This window comes from Trichoderma harzianum (genome assembly GCF_003025095.1).
Source record: "Trichoderma harzianum CBS 226.95 unplaced genomic scaffold M431scaffold_8, whole genome shotgun sequence".
NCBI classification, from domain to species: domain Eukaryota; kingdom Fungi; phylum Ascomycota; class Sordariomycetes; order Hypocreales; family Hypocreaceae; genus Trichoderma; species Trichoderma harzianum.
This window is the reverse complement of record NW_020209256.1, coordinates 1,290,197-1,306,558: the sequence shown is the minus strand read 5'-3', so window position 1 is coordinate 1,306,558 and position 16,362 is coordinate 1,290,197. Positions and strand designations below refer to the sequence as shown.

The window sequence follows — 16,362 nt, the reverse complement described above, 5'->3', positions numbered from 1 at the left end:
GCTCATACGACCCCCGACTTGCAGAATCCCCAACTTTCCCCTCACCCTTCTTGCCTTCCTAGCCCCACAGGAATTCTGTAGTTCAAAATGGTCTCTGGGGAATAGCGCGGGGTAAGCACTTGGGATCGGTCCAGCAGTCATCAGCTGTGCTTGGCCTGACTCGCTCCTCGAGCGCGAGAGCCACACATAACGGCTACTAAAGACTAGCCTACGGACAGTCCGGCGCAATGATGTCGCGGAATGTTACCAAGGATTGTTGACGCGTTCTCCTGAGCCGAGAAGGTTAGGTGTGGGTTACTACGTCCAAAAGCAAGAGCTGGACTCGTTGTAAACATAAGGCTGAAGGACTTAATGTTTCCTACTAGAACGGGTGCATGTAAATTTGTGTTTAACTAATGGTAACATAATTTGAGCTGTAGATTACATGTATGAAAGAAGACCCCGGTGGCTGAACCTTGCTTTGCTATACGATGGCACTCCTCATCAAGCTCTTTAGTAAGCTTTAACTCCTGCCAACCTTAACAGTTTCTCGGTGTGTTCAGGCTTCTCGCGCGGGGCAGATCTATCACGAGGGTCTGCTGTTCCATTGGGTAGTACGGCCTTCAGCTCTCGGAGCTTGATGTTGTCGTGTGGCCAGTGAGTGGTAGCCCCATTGGCCGCAAAGACCTTTTGTTTTTCCAGAAGCGCTTCTTTGGAGGCCAGCTTTGCCGGTGCATAGGCAGCATAAATGACTGTGCGAATGGTTTGGCTCTTTTCTGTAGGCTCGCCACCCCAGTGGATGGTACGCGAATCCCAGAGGATCAAATCTCCTGGCTCAGCAGCAACCCGCTGCGGCTTGAGGCCATGCTTACGGAACCACTCCATGTCCTTGTCGTTGAAATAGCGATTGTCTCGCCATTCCCAAGTCCCGGAATCAGTCTGAGTGTCGAAGAATTCCTCAACCAAAGCGTGTGAACCGGGAATAACAACCAATGAACCATCTTCGGGCCCGGCATGGCTCAGATTAATGATCCCTTGGACGCAGTGCATACCACGCTTCCGAGGAGCCTGATCGACATGTGGCCAAGGAGCACGAGCAGTCTTCAGATTGGGAAGAGTGACATTAAGTGAGTCGAACGAGACAAGCAGCTCTTCAGTTCCCCACACCTTTGCAAAGGCATCGATGACCCCGGGCTCCATACGCGCCTCCCACATGAAACGCTCGTGAACGACTCCGTAGTTTTCATAAGTGTTCTTGTCTGTTTGAACTGGGAGTTGCGCCGTTTTCCAGGTCGAAGGGTTTTCCAAGTCCAATGAGTCGTCAAAAGACTTGAGCCATTCGAAGGCCTTTTGCTGGTAGTAGCTAGCCCTGTCGGGAGACACAGCGCCTTTGACGACTGCATATCCTTGGGCAACTAGATCATCTCGAAAATCACCATATTGGCCTTCTAATCTATAGTGTATTTCGATTAGAAAATAGCACCGGGATACTCTGAGGAATGAAAGGACTCACTTAAATGGGCTGAACACCCGGACGGATGCCGGAGAGGCGGTGATTGTTTGGGTGGCGCTCATGGTGGGCAGAGAAAGCTTGTGTTTATTTTGTTACCAAGCTTAGGTAGTTTTGATGTTCGACTCTCTCGTTCCAATTACTCACTCTTCCGTATATAAATCGCGATGCCAGTTCGCCACCCGGAAAATAGATTGATAGCTCAACTTCCTCATTTTCGGAGCCCCGACTTTGTCGAGCTAAGCTCTTCAATATCTGGTGGAACATTGTGCCGGCTCGAGATCACGCCGGTTTGTTTACGGTGGATGATTGCGCCGCATCAACACAACCGGAGCCTCGCTAAAGTGGAACTAGAATAGCCACCCCCGGAAACCAGCCGAATGTTAGTATTGGAGACTAGTGTTGCAAGAGGGGGAGTTCAATCATCCAGAATATCAGGGTAAATACAACCCAAGTGAGAGAGGCACGAACACGGAAGACAGAGCTGTTACAAAGAAAACTCAATTGGCTTGTTTGTTACCTCTATTACTCCAGTAAAGATAATTGTTACCTATATTGCTCCAAACAAAGACAATATGAAGATCCTCATCACTGGCGCTGCAGGGTTCATAGGACAGATTGTGTCCAAAGCTCTTCTGGATGATGGTTCGCACGATCTTATTCTGACGGATGTGATTGAGCCTCCCATTCCTCGAGGCGTCAAATATCCTCAGAAGGCCAAAACCATCCAAGCAGACCTCATTGACTCGCCTACGAGTGTCGTTACTAAAGACCTTGACGCCGCCGTTTTACTCCATGGAGTCATGTCTTCGGCCGCTGAAGCGGATTTCGACCTGGGCTATCGCGTCAATGTAACTGCAACATGGACTCTGTTGAATAATTTGGCAAAGACATGCCCTGGAGTTCGAGTCCTCTACGCCTCCAGCGAAGCTGTCTACGGCACCCCTGTACCAAAGCACAATGTTACCGAGAGGGATATTACAACCCCAGAGATGTCCTACGGCTGCCAGAAAGTCATCTGCGAAACACTTATCAACGACTATACCCGTCGGGGAATGATCAATGGGTTCTCTCTCCGTTTCCCGACCATCTCGGTTCGACCTGGCGCACCTAGCAAGGCTATTTCCGCTTTCTTGTCAGGCATTATTCGAGAACCCATGAATGGAGAGGAATGCGTTGTGCCCCTAAAGGATCGCGCATGGCGGCACTGGATGTCTTCTCCTAAGACATTGGTGCATAACATTCTTGTGGCACTCAACTTCCCTCGTGATGCCCTTCCAACACACAGAAGGGTCCTCAATATGCCAGGGTTTGCAGTCACCATCCAAGATATGTTGGATGCTTTGGAGGAGGTTGGAGGAAAGGACAAGTTAGCCTTTGTGCGAGAAGAGGATGTTCCTTCTTTAAAATCCACATTATACTCTTGGGCAGATGACTTCGACAACTCTTTGGCTCTGTCACTTGGGATGAAGCAGGACACATCTTTTGTCAACTCGGTGAAAGACTACATCGAAACGTTAGAGGAGGCCAAATAGTAGGAGCGTGTGGAAGTGAAAGCTAATAGGGTACCTGATAGAGTAATTGTGTATAACTTGTTAGCATTTAAAAGAGGCTTGGTTATAAAACGAAGTCAAGTTTGGATGGTTATTTGGAGAGTACATCTAATCTTCAGAAACAATCATTCTCACTGAGGATATGGGAATCAAGAGGGCGAATATCTTCATTTGTAAGACTGCAACATCTACATAGGTTTCGAATGGTTTCTAGTCTTTGGTAGTAAAATACAGCGACACAATTCACGCCTTGCCGGCTGACTTGAGCCAGTCCATATGGTCTTCAATCACCTGCTGCATCGCTTTTGTCTGCTCCTCCATGACCGTTGTCAGCCCCTCCTTGCCTGTCAACCTAGCACCGACTTCCATATAAGCCGCAGCTACTGGCCCGTTAATGTTCACTTTAGCCATGCCGTAAGAAATGCATTTGGCGAGTAGTTCGGCCTGAAAGTATTTCTCGTGTGCTCCGTGTAGAACCAGCCGCACTCGTGAGCCTACGCGAGCGGCAATGCGCTCCAATCGTGGGAAGTCGAGTTGAGGTCCTTTGGGTCCATATGCGCCATGAACGTTACCGAAAGCTGGCGCGAGCCAATCAATCCCCAGAGCGACAAACTCTTCGGCTTGCTCTGGCGTTGTCAAGATCTCCTCCAAGTCCTCTGTGTCCTGGATGCCATCTTCGGTGCCGTTGATGCGACCCGGCTCACACTCGGTAATGATACCACGAGCATTGCAGTATTCAACGAGCTCTTTGCTCAAGCGCATATTCTCCTCACGCTCGTAATGACTCATATCTACCATTATACCGTCAAATCCGCCTAGATCTGCCGCCCGCCGGATGATTTCAGGGTCCTGCGCGTGGTCCATGTGCACTCCGATTGGCACCGTCGCCTTATCCGCGGCCTCAGCCGCTGCGTGCAAAAGTAGCCCATCTGCGTATTCAATTGACCATGGGAAGAGCTGTATGAGTGCTGGCGAACGCTTGGCCTCGGCTGCTCGAACTGTAGCCACTACAGCCTCGAGGTTGTAGCAACAGACGGCCGGGATTGCGTATCCTCCCTCGTACGCAGCATCCACAATGAGCTTGGCACGGTTCGTTTTCAAGTTGTCTGCCTTGCCATTGGCTCCATTTGTTTCGTTCTTCGAAATTGCAGTCATGATTTCTTTGATAAGGGGAAAGATTAGTCCAGAAAGAAGTGAGAGGTTGAGGGAAAGGGAGAAGAGAGTCGACGACTGGAGGAGCAATATCGGTTGCTAGAAGCTGCCTTTGAAGCTCCATTATTTGCTACGACTGTAGCTCCCCACTTATAGCAATGTCATAGTGCATCTCCGAAGTTGTAGGCACGAATAGAGCTCCAATGGGATATCCGGAGGATTGAAGTGCCGGTGCGGAGGAAGCGGGAAATGCCTGATCAACCAACCTGCGTCACGGTTCGGGGCATCATCATTATGCACCGGAGTAGATACAATTGTGCAGCAAAGAGCCTTTTGGTCATTTTGTAATACTGAAGTATATGTTATGGCTACACCACAGGTAAATCAAGCAGTGGATTAATAAGATGGAAGCTGACTATGGGAGTTCATGATTCAAAGCCCATGGCACAAGCAAAGCTTTTAATCAAACACAATTCATATTTACTATAGTTATCCATATAAAGACATTATTTATCCATCTCTGAGCAGGCGGTAGCGTCGTTATCGCAACCTCATTCAATGCCCTCATTAAAAAGCCTTCCGAGCTAGGCATCGACCGGATCTTCGATGTGCCCTGCGATGGCTTTGCCCTCGAATGCTACTCCTTCAGCAACCACCTCCTGCTCATCGACTTCCACAACACGGTCACCAAATGCGGCGGCAATTTCCTCGAGAGTCTTCTGGTTCGTCTCCCTGTGCGATAATCAGCATCATCCTCATAACCATTCTCATGAGGGAAAGAATCTCACGGGTAGTAAAAATATATGATGAACCAGTAAACAGTGCAACACCCGACAAAGACATAGTAATAGTTCTGATGAATCGTGGCAAAGGCACTGGGGCCAGCCTCGGTGACTAAGAAGACCCGGCGTTAGTACGCAACGATGGATGGATTGAACGAAGCGAGCAAACGTGAAAGCGAATATGAGGACTGGACTTACTGCCAACATTGACTACATAATGAGCCGTAGCAGCGACGCCCATGACTCGGCTTCGAATAGTCATGGGAAGGACCTCTGACCCGTACAACCAAGTAGTGCTATTGATGAGGCTATCTATATGAAGAATGTTAGCATTTCCCCACACGCGGACAAAATAAAAAAGAAATGTTAAGATGGTGCTCACAGTAGCACACAACAAATAGAAAGATCCCTAGAATGGCAAATCCCTTGCCGACACGGTTATCCGTGTTCTGGAATTTGAGTTGCATAATAGCGGCATAGATCTCGGTGACAATGACACAAGCCAGCCCGAAGAGAAGCATTCTGGATGCATGTTAGTTGAAGTTGTATCCTTGGGTATTAGAGTGAGAGTCTTACTTGCGACGGCCTAGTTTATCGGGAAGGAAGTTGACAGCGATGGCGTTAGAGATGAAAGCACACGTTCCCCACGCCGCAGTGAGCGCGAGTATAGTCTGGGAATTAATGCCCAAGGATTTATAGAGGATTGCTATTTGTTGTTAGAATGCCGAAGGATGATCAAGTCACTAGTGTACTCACTTTGATAGTACTGAAGACTAGTTAGAATTTATCCCAGCATCGTCCAATCTTGTCGAAGGGCAAAAAAATACTAACCTGAATGACATTGACGCCCGTCACAGTCGTTAACACCTGCACACTAACAGACCTAAATGAAAATTTAATGGTTTGACTCAAAGGTACTCTGTGGAGGTTCCAGCACATACACTAAGACGCGATGTCGATATAGCTTGAAGATCTCACGAAACGAGGTGAGTTCACGCGACCGCTCATATTCGATTTGCCTTCGCATAAGCCCGAATTCTTCGTGTAGCTCCTGGGAATGCAGATCGCTTCGAATTCTCGCAAACTCTTGTCGTGCTTCCTCGATCTTGCCCTTGTGAATCATTTCGCGCGGGGAGTTTGGCATGAAGGTAGCCAAACCTATGAACAAGATGATGCCCCAGGGCAGCTGGAGGCCCAATGGAAGACGCCACTGGACCGCGCCATACGGAGCATAACCACAGGCAAAGCCAACCCAGTTCGCAAGCATTATACCGGATGAAAGACCCACGCCGGAGAGACCGCCGATAAGTCCTCGGTTTTTAGGGGGTGCGATCTCTGAGAGGTAGACAGGCACAGTACCACTCAATGCTCTGAAAGGCGTACAGTAAGAATTAGCCTTATGCTATCCCGTAAGAAAGAAGAGAGTTTTCATGCATACCCAACAGCGACTCCCGAGATAATTCGACCCGCGAGAAACATGCCAATGTTGACCGATGCTGTCTGCAAGATGGCCCCGATCGTTACGATAACGGCTGCAAGTTGCATAAAGCGAAGTCGTCCAAGCTTATCGGCAACTAGGATTTGCGAAATGGCACCGACTGCTTCACCGGCTATGTAGATGGCACCCACCTTGCCACTGTTAGTCAAAGGAGAATATCAAGTATCAAAGTGTTCAAGTGAGATACTTACAGCGCCCGTGAGAGCAGAAGATGGGTTGCCCATGTAAGCCGCCCAACTAGCATGGGCAATTGCTGTTTATGTCGTTGGCCGCAGTTTCACAAAGGGATATCAGGGAAGAATGGAGTATACGAACTCGTAGTTACGATACCCGTATCATAGCCCTATTGTCCGCTATCATTAGAAGCTGATTTCTGAAACTTGGTATCTAAAGGTTCACATACGTATAAGAACGTGCCGATTGATGCAAACGACGCGATACCGATGGTGTACCAGCCGGTGGACGGCATTGTGAAGAACACTGTTGTCGTTAACGGGGTAATCTGATAAAGGTCGCAGAAGGAGACAGAGCAATGTAGCAGTGAATCCGTAAAATTCAAGAGAACCAAAAGATCTCCAACAATCCAAGGGGCCTTAATGGCGTAATAATGTACACAACTCCATCTAGAATGCTTGGCCAAATGGTGCATATGCATCCCCAAGTTCTCCGGATTATTCGAAATCTGGGGAATTTTTAGCCCGGTGCTGCATGGTGCATGCACCCCGCGAAATCTTACGGTTCATCATACCGCCGAAATGCCCGGCACGAGTGTCTGGCGCCCTGATCTTGATCTTAGAGCCACTAGTTTACAACTAAACTAGGAGAACTAGGACTCATTAAGACAGATTCACCCACGCGGCGTAAAGGTTGGTAAACACGTGTACTTTTCGGCCGAGGTTGTAGCAAACAAGGTACTGTGGCTCAGATTTGTGCGGTAATCCAGCGATACTAAGCGCAAGTGCGCAGTGTTTCATGATATGGAACACTTAAAGCAAGGCTGAAAGTCGATAACACTAGCTATTAAACTAATTTGTGGAACGAATCAGAGGATCATAACGCTCCATGTCAAATGAACGGCTGAAATATGCACTGCCAATTGCAGCTACAGCACGATTGGCATGTACCTATTCAGTCGCGGTCTGGTTCAAAGGGCTTTACCCTACAAGATCGATGCACATCCAGCAGTTTAAACGTTCAATTAGTTCAATTCACGAAGCCCAGTCTATTGTATTTATACAGATCCTGAATAATAGAAATCGCCATGGGGACAGATGCAATATATGCATTAGTAAAAGCTGGGGAGATGTCCTGTACCTGGTCGTTAATTGTGTTGCCGTCAGCTTACGGCCTTGTACCAGATCTGATTCCAAATAGTATGTGAACTCAAAATGATTCTTGGGAGAACCGGATTTTAGTTCTCGGATTTGCCTGCAACGAGTTACATAACTCAGTTGATCCAGTTGGTATAAGTAGTGAAGACTGCACGAGCGCTTACGTATTTACTCAGCTCATGACTTCAGTAAGCGGCACATATAATTTCCATGCACCAAAATCTCGTATGTTTGAAGACTCTGATTTACATTACAAACAAAAGTAAGATCTAGATGCCGCTATTCCTGACGTAGGCAATAGTATACCGTATTTCATGTTCATCGCCCTAGTTTACTTGGTCAAACTTTCTCTGTGATAGCTATGTTATTTAACTATTTAGGATAAGCCTACGGAGTACGGAAAGACGATATATACATCAGCTCTATTGTAAGTGATCATTCTCCACAACTTAAACTTCCCAAGGCAATGATAAAATACTCGCAAAATCCTCATCCATCATGAATCAATACCATCCCTTGAATGAATGTCTCTTAAAGTGTCTTCAGAAGTAATCAACAGCATGAACCCAGTTCAACCGACACCACCTCCTCCCGAGCTCATCAAGGGTAGTCTTGCCTCAGGCGAAGGTATCCTCTGCCTTGGTCTTCCTCGGAGCGGCGCCCTGTCTATTGTCACAGCACTTCGGCAGCTAGGCTATTCCCATGTTCACCATGGAGCTGAACAAGTCTTCGATTCAACAAATTGGGAGGCTTCTATACGCGCGTCGCGTGCCTGCTTTCCTGTGTGGAATGTAGGTGGCAACCAAGGATCCTCATCTTTCTCAAAGGCAGATTGGGACGCATTCTTAGGGCATTATCAAGTCGTCAGTGATTTTGCGGGTTTCTACGGATCACATATAGCGAAGGTATATCCAACAGCCAAGGTTATTCTAGTCCAACGCCCGTTCGAGTCATGGTATGCTTCTTTCGATGCCGCAATACTACAGGCACTCTTCCAACCAGTCCGTGCATTTCTTTTTCAGCGGCTCATAGCACCTGTAACGGGAATCACTGCATTCACTGCCCATCCGTACATTGTGTTTGGAAGCTTTAAAGCGCACAATGTAGATGAAACAAGGCTCAATGCTCGAGCAGTGTACGACGAGCACTATGCAGCAGTGAGAAAGATTGTTCCGCCAGAAAATTTACTGGAGCTGAACCTTGAGGATGGATGGGCTCCATTGTGTAATTTTCTTGGGAAGGAGATTCCGGACACGCCGTTCCCACATGTCAACGACCGAAAGAATATGCTTACCATGGTCAATATGCTCTGTTTCCTACTCACCATGAAATCTTTATGGATCATACTCAAATCTTTACTGCCAATTATTGGTGTAGTGTTTGGATATTGGCTTTCGCAGCAAGGCATCACAATTTCCAGCATATCTCAGCTAATTAAGGGCATCTAGGCGTATTTCTAATAGTTGCCATAGACATCTTAACACAGCATTTTCTCATCTTTATATTCAATTCTCAAAAAAATTTGCTCAATGGCAACTAAACATGTACCATAGGCAGACTTTCATTAGTAGTCTCAACAAGCTGTTTCTAGCTATCTTTGAGCTTCATCGTGATATTTGATACGTTACGCCCTCATGCGAATATCTTGACTGATCTTGGATCTAACAACCAACTGATGCTAGTTTAATGGCTCAGCTACTGCGCTAAGATGCTTGTCTGTCATCCAAATACCGCTTCCAAGCCCAATACCCACCTTCCAAATCTGTTGCTCGCGACAATCCCAGCTTCTGCAGTTCTCTCGCCGCCAGCGAACTTGTGTAGCCCTCTGAACACGACACGACGACCCGCGTGTCGTATCCAAATTCGTCCACAATCTCCTTGATCCGGGCCTCGTTTTGCGGATCCAAGCGCCACTCCAGCACGTTGCGCTCAATAATGTTAATTGTATGCTCAGTGGTTGATGCGTCGAATAGCGGCGCGTCGGGAAAGATCAAGGCGCCTTCTCGCTCACGCTGTGCGGCTGGTCGGATGTCCACAATGTGGGTTGGGCTGTGAGATGAGGATGATTGCAATTCTGTAAGAAGCTGGGCCGGAGTTACGCGAGTGAGATGAGTGCGTGCCTCGGCAAGGATCTCATTGATGCTTTTGGCACCAGGTGGAGGAATATGTTTTGACATTGTAAAATTTGCTTGGTTTCAGCTGATGGGTGTGTGCAGGTGAAGAATATGATTGTCCTGGTGAGAGATAAGTGGAACTTTGGTACTGCTGTATTAGTCGCAGGTAAGTTCTATGGCGTGATTTCACACCAATTATGCGTGTGTATTCTTTAAGTTGCAGTGGACGAGTATCAAATCTCATCGACTTCTCACGCTCGATAATCAGGCATAAATCCAAGGGCTCAGAATGAGAGATTTGCGAGTGGCGAATGCATATATAGAGACTTATCTAGAGATAATTTGGACGGTGGAATTGCTGCAATAGGACGGAAATTTGTATCGGATAAATTGCCGGTGGTGTTTTCCCCCAGAAAAAAGGTCCTAGCGGGCATAGTCTCTCAAACCCTCACTGATCCATCCACCATGGCATCTCTGGATCTATGTCGCCAAGCGAATACCATGAGCAAGGACCGTCTAATGTGTTAATCATGTCAGTGACATCGCCAATTGATGAGGAAATATCAGACTCTTGAGTCGTCTGTCTCTCACTGCTTGACGGGTCTGACAGGCTTGGTGGGTCGCTGATGGTGGGAATAGGCGTGTCCTCTTTGAGTCCCAGTGCACACCGAGCAATTCTTTGTATCTCTTGTAGATTTCTTGCCGTTCTAGGCCATATATCGCCCAACGCCTTGAGGCACCCAATTGTCATGCGAACCTGATCTCTGGCCCTTGATAGCTCTCTTCCCTTCAGTAGGAACCTGCAGGCTGAGAGGAGTGCAAGCGTTCCTTCGCTGATCATGCAAGTTGCAAATGGTGTATGATGAAAAGGGCGCGCTGGTAGTGCCATAAGGCATATTTGTGCCTCTATCGATCGTAACACTCGTACGGTATGCACGTTTACCATTTCCGGTATTGGGAGCTCCGGCGGAGGCTGTCTAGCACAACTCGAAATAGCCTCTACGGTATTAAATCTCAGATCTGATAACGGTCTATGCAAACTGATGGTTGTTCTGTGGGGGACTTAGCATATGACCAGCTTATCTTTCCGGTTTCTAAAACTGGTGCAAAGTCTGATGAACTTACACGTGAATAAGGAGGTTGGCTTGGAACATGAGTTCGTCGATTTCGCCGGATTTATCCATGATTTGTTTGCGACCACTTGGTAATAAGAGCAACCATCCATCGAGAATCGAATCGGCAGTATGAATCACATGCAAAGAGGCATCCTCAGGTGTAATTCCCATAGCCATTGGTGCTGCAGATGCCACACATTTTGCAGCACCAATAAGATATGCAAAGGATGAGAATGAGGTATTGCCCAGAGAAAACTCACGACAGTCGAATTCTTCCAATGTTTTCGGTTCGGGGATTTCCTACAGACAATTTATTATGCAAGCCCCTATACGTAACAGATTTGGACGTGACAATAGTTGGGGTATGAACCAATGAGGGTTAGTACTCACACCTAATTCATACTCGAATTCTTCACAAGGCAGTTCCACAGTAGCCTCAACATCTATTACTGCGAATTCCAGTGTGCCGACTGTGCCGGCATAGTAGCCATTCACAATGTACAGCATCCACCAGGTCCGTCTCCAGCATTCTCTCAGTACAAGGTCCTCGCCTGCCTGTTCCGTCGCGAATTGACGCCGGAACATTTCAAGCCCGATTGCGAGTCGGGCGGCGATCTCCATTTCAACTTTCGCCTCGTTCTTATGCCCATACCAGAACAAAGAGATAGAGTATAAGACGCGGCACTGCACCATAAATGGGTCGGTTTGCGATGCCTGCGAGAAGCAGACCTTCACCGCGTCCTGCAATAGACACGACCATTCCCGGAACCCGTAGAGGTGTCCGATGAGGCGCATGACAGCCACGAGGGGCTCTAGTCTTGGTTGGCTGTCTATATCTTGATAGAGCCTAATCATATGTCTCCGGGGCAGAACCAATGGGTGCAATTTGTGGAAGTTCTTGTAATACAAATCCACTAGGGCATCATCTCCGAGGTTGCGGACTTGCGCTGTAGGCGGTACAAGCAGTATCGGGTCATGTCTTTCCGGCATTGGGTCTTGAGTGGTACCGGTGACGATAACATCAAGACAAGCGTCAACCTCAGATTCCGGCCGGGCATCGGGTATAGCTGGCGGGCCTGTAGCCCGTATCAAGTTGCCAACTGACCGATTCTCCGCTGCAGCAAGTTGTCTGAGTCGTGTAAGTGCTGCGCGGCCAAGCCCACCTCGGCGCGACTTTGCATAGTTACACAGTCTTCCAGACTCATCGCACCGGCTGCAGCTAGGCTTCTTGCCGTCGCATTTGACGTGCCGGGAACGACATGCGAGGCATGCCAGCGATGAGCGTGTGACAATATTCTTCCGATGTGCCGGAGGATCCATGGAATTGATGGACTCGGGGACAATAGACGGATACAAGCTTCCAGTGAAATTTAAAAGGGAGATGCATATCATGATTCGGAACCATTCTACCAGAAGTGTGAATGCGGGTATTGAGTTCCCGAGTCCCCGAGTCCCCGAAACTATGTGCCACAGCTATAGCCGGCTTTACTACTATTCGTCAACAGATGGAACCGTAGCTAGAGCAGAGTTGGTCGCCTAAAGATAATCTGATTGGCTGAAAAGGTCCAGCATTCTCGTATTCTATGTAGGATCTAGAATTGTTACAGAATATATGTGTGTACGGAGAGTATATATATATATATATATACATGAACAATGATTCGCCGTGGTTGTATGAAGAAAGCATTCATTAAACAAACACCTCAAGCAAACACCTCGTCTCGAATCCGTCACCATGACCAAGAAAATTGTTGTCATCGGGAGTGGCTTCGCTGGTTTATGGACCGCCATTGGTGCTAAGAGGGTTATCGACCTAAATAAGAGCTTACCAGGTGACCAAGATGTTGAAGTGTTGGTTGTTGCACCAGAACCCAAACTTGTGATTCGCCCTCGTCTTTATGAGCCGAACGTAGCAAACATGAGTGCTCCGCTTGAGGACCTGTTTGCAGCAACCGGCGTCCGATTCACTCAAGGAGTCGTTCATACCATTCGAACAAAAGAAAGGGAGATTGAAATGTTCGACATGGCTGGAGTATCATCAAAGTTATCCTACGACAAGCTCGTCTTAGCTGCTGGAAGTCGTTTGGTTCGCCCCGAGATCCCTGGACTCAAAGACCACGCATTTAGCATTGATACTATCCGGGAAGCGGCAAATCTGGAAGCTCACTTGCGCCATCTTGCTGTTTTGCCATCTACACCAGCCAGAAATACTGTGGTAATTTGCGGAGGCGGCTTCACGGGCATCGAATTGGCCACCGAGTTGCCTCGTCGGCTTCGCGCTATTCTCGGCCTTGATACCAAAGTACGCATCATTATTGTCGAACGAGCAGATGTTATTGGCCCCTCCTTGGGAGAAAATGTTCGGCCGATCATTACAAAAGCGCTTGAGGATGTCGGGGCGGAAGTCAAGCTTGGGGTCACAATCAAGTCTGTAGACGCCGGAGGCATTGTGACCACAACAGGGGAGCGCATCGAGGCTCTCACTGTTGTTTGGACTGTGGGGATGGAGGCAAGTCCTATGACACAGCAGATACCTGGTGAAAAGGATAGCATGGGACGATTGATCGTGGATCGCAATCTACGAGTTCCATCGTGTACCGACATTTTCGCCACGGGCGATGCGGCATCTGCTAGGACTGACGATGAGGGCAACTACACCATCATGTCGTGTCAACACGCTATTCCGATGGGTCGCGTATCTGGTTACAACGTGGCGGCAGATCTCTTGAAGATAGACTTGCGTCCTTATGAGCAGCCTAATTACGAGACTTGCCTTGATCTTGGGGCTTGGGGCTCCGTGATAACTTGGGGTTGGGAACGTCAAGTTGTGAAAGCTGGGGCAACGATGAAAGAGGCCAAGGAATTTGTCAATCGCATCCTGATTTATCCTCCGACCAATCCGGTGGAAGCTTTCGCCTTTTCGGATCCCGATTGGGTCGGCCCTTCAACGAAGGCTTATCTTGATCCAGTTCAGCTCTAGAACAACTTTATTAATAGGCAGTACCTGGATAGCAAAGAGCACAGAATAGGAAAATATGCCACTGATTGTGTCTATATACGTACATTTACGCGTGTAAACTCCTGCTAATTCGGTCACGAAACGTTTTGTTTTGTGAAATCTACTTCCAGGCAGCTGTTGTGTAACTCTTGTATAAATAGTACCAATGGCCCGAGTGCCTACGATATGTTCCACGGCATTGGTAGAGTAGTGATAGATGACCGCTGCAAATTGACTGAATTTGACTCCCAGTAAAATAACCTAGATGCCTTGCCTTTTATTTCCCATTGTCCTTATTTCCGCCGACTATTTCTAATTCGTGATCCGTTTCTAATCCCTCCACCCTCTCGGTTTTCGGTCCCGCTGTGTTATGCCAACTCTGTCGCCATGACTGCGTAACGACAATGCCGCCTCCCACCAGGCTTTTATCACTTGATGCGTCGTGATATTGCCACAAGCGATTGCTGCCTGTAGTTCCATGAGATTTCGTCCTTGGACCAGCAGGATTTTTATTTGAGCCGCTTGCGTATTGGGCCCGGGACGCTGCCACGCGACCATGAATGAAGACTGCAAAAGATGGGAGACATCCCACAATCATTGCTTTACAGGGATTCAATGTCAGCATACGAGTTTCCACTTCCCCATTAGGCTGCATGCGGTGCATACGTACCAATAGCTCCTTCTATGGCAGCCCACTACATTATTGACGTTAGCTCAAGTCGAGTATGTGCCGCCCGAGTCGATGAAGAAAAGGGAGAAGAGGAAAAATTGGAAAATGGGAAACTAGAGCTAGCAGTTATTGGGCAAAGGAGAGCATAAAGGCGCTTACCATGATGAGCCACGTCGTACTGACTTGACCAGAAGTTGAGCTTGACTCTAAAGTGACGCTTCGTATGATGGCTGTAACCATGGTTATGAGCCCAACAGCGAAGACAACGCCGATGCTAATCTTTTCCACGAGCGACATTTGCAAACCCCAAAGGACTCGCATGGGAACCGCCATAACTGTATCCTATAGTCAGCAATGACCAATTGAATAAAGCAATGGTAGGGTTACTTAGAAGATCAGTGGCCAAGTCTACAGCAAGGCTAAACCACAAACTAATATTTTTAGCTCGCGCATCTCGAGGCGTTGAACACTCTCCCGCCGTAAACCAGGCATGCATAGAAGAGCAGCTCGTAAAATTACTGATACAGCATCCAATGAATGTAAGAATCGAAAACACAAGGACTCCCCACCAGATTCTGTTGTAGAGGGGCAGTCCGTCTGTGAGTTTCTTGAACATACACATTAGACTCCACTTGACCATCCACAACGTCAACCAGAAGAAAAACTGGACAACAAAAAACTCATGCAGCATCAAGACGAGATCATCTTGAAGACCGGCATATGGTTCCATACGACCCTGTTCAATGGCCTCAACGTTGAAAAATGTAGGAACCGTCGCGAGATACAACGCCGTCGTAATTGCAAAAGACACCAGCGCGCCGTAGATGAGGATGTCTTCCATCTGCAAGGGCATCCTACGCAGCTTGAACCAACGCGCGCCTGTGCGCATAGCGACAAAGACAACTGCGACACAGAAACATGAGATTAGACTTTTCTACCAATCATTGTTAGCATTCATCTGCTTGTCGGTCCATTCAGCCAATTCCGAGCGACTGTGGGGAGTCTAATTACCGTGTCCGCGCTTCGAGAGACATCTTGAGAGCCCATTGTCCATGATTGGCTCGGCCCCACGCAGCCGGACTCTGTGAAGATGAAGACTTGCCAATGCCGCAGCGGAAGACTCCCACAACAATGGTACGATGCATCAGACAGATGCCAGGTATATAATTTTTTTTCTCCCTCCCTTCCAAAGACGCCCCGTCCCTTGGGACAGCGGGCTAACTGTGTCGCGGCCAAACTAGTTGCGCTCCTTGATGAGTTATTGAATCATTTGGACCGCCGGCAAAAACGGAGGCATACGAGTACTAGCTTTTCAAGAGTTCCATGGGATTCCTCTTCGGTGCAAGCTTGTCAAGGGCTTTCTGCATATCTGACGCGAAGGAAGCGACGGCGTCCTCTAGACGGTCGTGTTTCCCCGATTGAGCTTGCGGCACGCAGCCGTACAAGCGGCAAGGATATGCAGCATGGATAAATTGCAGTGTCCCAGCCGTAGTCTCGGCGGTTTTCAGGCCGCGGACATGCTACGTAGCTAGCTTGTGACAAGGAACAGTTGTTATACAGATGCAACCAACAGCAATCTATGATCGCTGTACCTAGGCATCCGGTGGAACATATGGAAACAATCAAGCCGAATTCCAGACGGCGCGGAGTTCCTTTTATT

General features: G+C 48.1%; 9 protein-coding genes across 9 annotated transcripts; 3 read left to right on the top strand and 6 right to left on the bottom strand.

Annotated features, from left to right (window-relative positions):
* Nucleotides 1–370: 370 nt before the first annotated feature.
* Nucleotides 371–1,682, bottom strand: M431DRAFT_509732 (hypothetical protein). The gene is made up of 2 exons (XM_024919345.1): nucleotides 1,493–1,682; nucleotides 371–1,432 (listed from the first exon to the last, which is right to left on the bottom strand). The coding sequence occupies exons 1-2, from the start codon at nucleotides 1,552–1,554 to the stop codon at nucleotides 493–495; spliced, it is 1,002 nt and encodes a 333-aa protein (XP_024773148.1). The 5' UTR covers nucleotides 1,555–1,682; the 3' UTR covers nucleotides 371–492.
* Nucleotides 1,683–2,064: 382 nt separating this feature from the next.
* Nucleotides 2,065–3,282, top strand: M431DRAFT_119288 (hypothetical protein; the record flags this gene model as incomplete). Its single annotated transcript, XM_024912066.1, has 1 exon — nucleotides 2,065–3,282. One exon carries the CDS (start codon nucleotides 2,065–2,067, stop codon nucleotides 3,022–3,024), a length of 960 nt encoding a protein of 319 aa, XP_024773147.1. The 3' UTR covers nucleotides 3,025–3,282.
* On the bottom strand, nucleotides 3,244–4,197 carry M431DRAFT_119286 (hypothetical protein; the record flags this gene model as incomplete). The annotated part of the gene is made up of 1 exon (XM_024912065.1): nucleotides 3,244–4,197. The coding sequence occupies one exon, from the start codon at nucleotides 4,195–4,197 to the stop codon at nucleotides 3,286–3,288; it is 912 nt and encodes a 303-aa protein (XP_024773146.1). The 3' UTR covers nucleotides 3,244–3,285.
* Nucleotides 4,198–4,778: 581 nt separating this feature from the next.
* M431DRAFT_6986 (hypothetical protein) lies at nucleotides 4,779–6,943 on the bottom strand (the record flags this gene model as incomplete). The annotated part of the gene is made up of 12 exons (XM_024921797.1): nucleotides 4,779–4,926; nucleotides 4,983–5,088; nucleotides 5,175–5,288; nucleotides 5,359–5,498; nucleotides 5,553–5,682; nucleotides 5,733–5,742; nucleotides 5,808–5,859; nucleotides 5,918–6,346; nucleotides 6,415–6,605; nucleotides 6,666–6,727; nucleotides 6,790–6,817; nucleotides 6,878–6,943. The coding sequence occupies 12 exons, from the start codon at nucleotides 6,941–6,943 to the stop codon at nucleotides 4,779–4,781; spliced, it is 1,476 nt and encodes a 491-aa protein (XP_024773145.1).
* A 1,422-nt stretch (nucleotides 6,944–8,365) lies between these two features.
* Nucleotides 8,366–9,239, top strand: M431DRAFT_496765 (hypothetical protein; the record flags this gene model as incomplete). Its single annotated transcript, XM_024917522.1, has 2 exons — nucleotides 8,366–9,103; nucleotides 9,183–9,239. 2 exons carry the CDS (start codon nucleotides 8,366–8,368, stop codon nucleotides 9,237–9,239), a joined length of 795 nt encoding a protein of 264 aa, XP_024773144.1.
* A 119-nt stretch (nucleotides 9,240–9,358) lies between these two features.
* Nucleotides 9,359–10,000, bottom strand: M431DRAFT_509730 (hypothetical protein). The gene has a single exon (XM_024919344.1). The coding sequence runs from the start codon at nucleotides 9,980–9,982 to the stop codon at nucleotides 9,509–9,511; it is 474 nt and encodes a 157-aa protein (XP_024773143.1). The 5' UTR covers nucleotides 9,983–10,000; the 3' UTR covers nucleotides 9,359–9,508.
* A 286-nt stretch (nucleotides 10,001–10,286) lies between these two features.
* On the bottom strand, nucleotides 10,287–12,354 carry M431DRAFT_146589 (hypothetical protein; the record flags this gene model as incomplete). Its single annotated transcript, XM_024912740.1, has 3 exons — nucleotides 10,287–10,971; nucleotides 11,045–11,334; nucleotides 11,425–12,354. 3 exons carry the CDS (start codon nucleotides 12,352–12,354, stop codon nucleotides 10,368–10,370), a joined length of 1,824 nt encoding a protein of 607 aa, XP_024773142.1. The 3' UTR covers nucleotides 10,287–10,367.
* A 415-nt stretch (nucleotides 12,355–12,769) lies between these two features.
* Nucleotides 12,770–14,014, top strand: M431DRAFT_88473 (hypothetical protein; the record flags this gene model as incomplete). The annotated part of the gene is made up of 1 exon (XM_024923907.1): nucleotides 12,770–14,014. The coding sequence occupies one exon, from the start codon at nucleotides 12,770–12,772 to the stop codon at nucleotides 14,012–14,014; it is 1,245 nt and encodes a 414-aa protein (XP_024773141.1).
* Nucleotides 14,015–14,091: 77 nt separating this feature from the next.
* M431DRAFT_146587 (hypothetical protein) lies at nucleotides 14,092–15,742 on the bottom strand. Its single transcript, XM_024912739.1, has 5 exons — nucleotides 15,714–15,742; nucleotides 15,090–15,636; nucleotides 14,862–15,037; nucleotides 14,703–14,727; nucleotides 14,092–14,632 (listed from the first exon to the last, which is right to left on the bottom strand). Exons 2-5 carry the CDS (start codon nucleotides 15,589–15,591, stop codon nucleotides 14,310–14,312), a joined length of 1,026 nt encoding a protein of 341 aa, XP_024773140.1. The 5' UTR covers nucleotides 15,592–15,636; nucleotides 15,714–15,742; the 3' UTR covers nucleotides 14,092–14,309.
* Between the last annotated feature and the right edge of the window lie 620 nt (nucleotides 15,743–16,362).

Bases quoted from the DNA above. Each gene is read 5' to 3' on its own strand.
- M431DRAFT_509732 (XM_024919345.1), bottom strand. From the start codon at position 1,554: ATGAGCGCCACCCAAACAATCACCGCCTCTCCGGCATCCGTCCGGGTG. The intron at 1,433-1,492 runs GTGAGTCCTTTC...AATACACTATAG, and splicing joins CGGGTGTTCAGCCCATTTAA to ATTAGAAGGCCAATATGGTG.
- M431DRAFT_509730 (XM_024919344.1), bottom strand. From the start codon at position 9,982: ATGTCAAAACATATTCCTCCACCTGGTGCCAAAAGCATCAATGAGATC.
- M431DRAFT_146587 (XM_024912739.1), bottom strand. From the start codon at position 15,591: ATGCGCACAGGCGCGCGTTGGTTCAAGCTGCGTAGGATGCCCTTGCAG. The intron at 15,038-15,089 runs GTAACCCTACCA...TATAGGATACAG, and splicing joins CTTGGCCACTGATCTTCTAA to TTATGGCGGTTCCCATGCGA. The intron at 14,728-14,861 runs GTAAGCGCCTTT...TCAATAATGTAG, and splicing joins GTACGACGTGGCTCATCATG to TGGGCTGCCATAGAAGGAGC.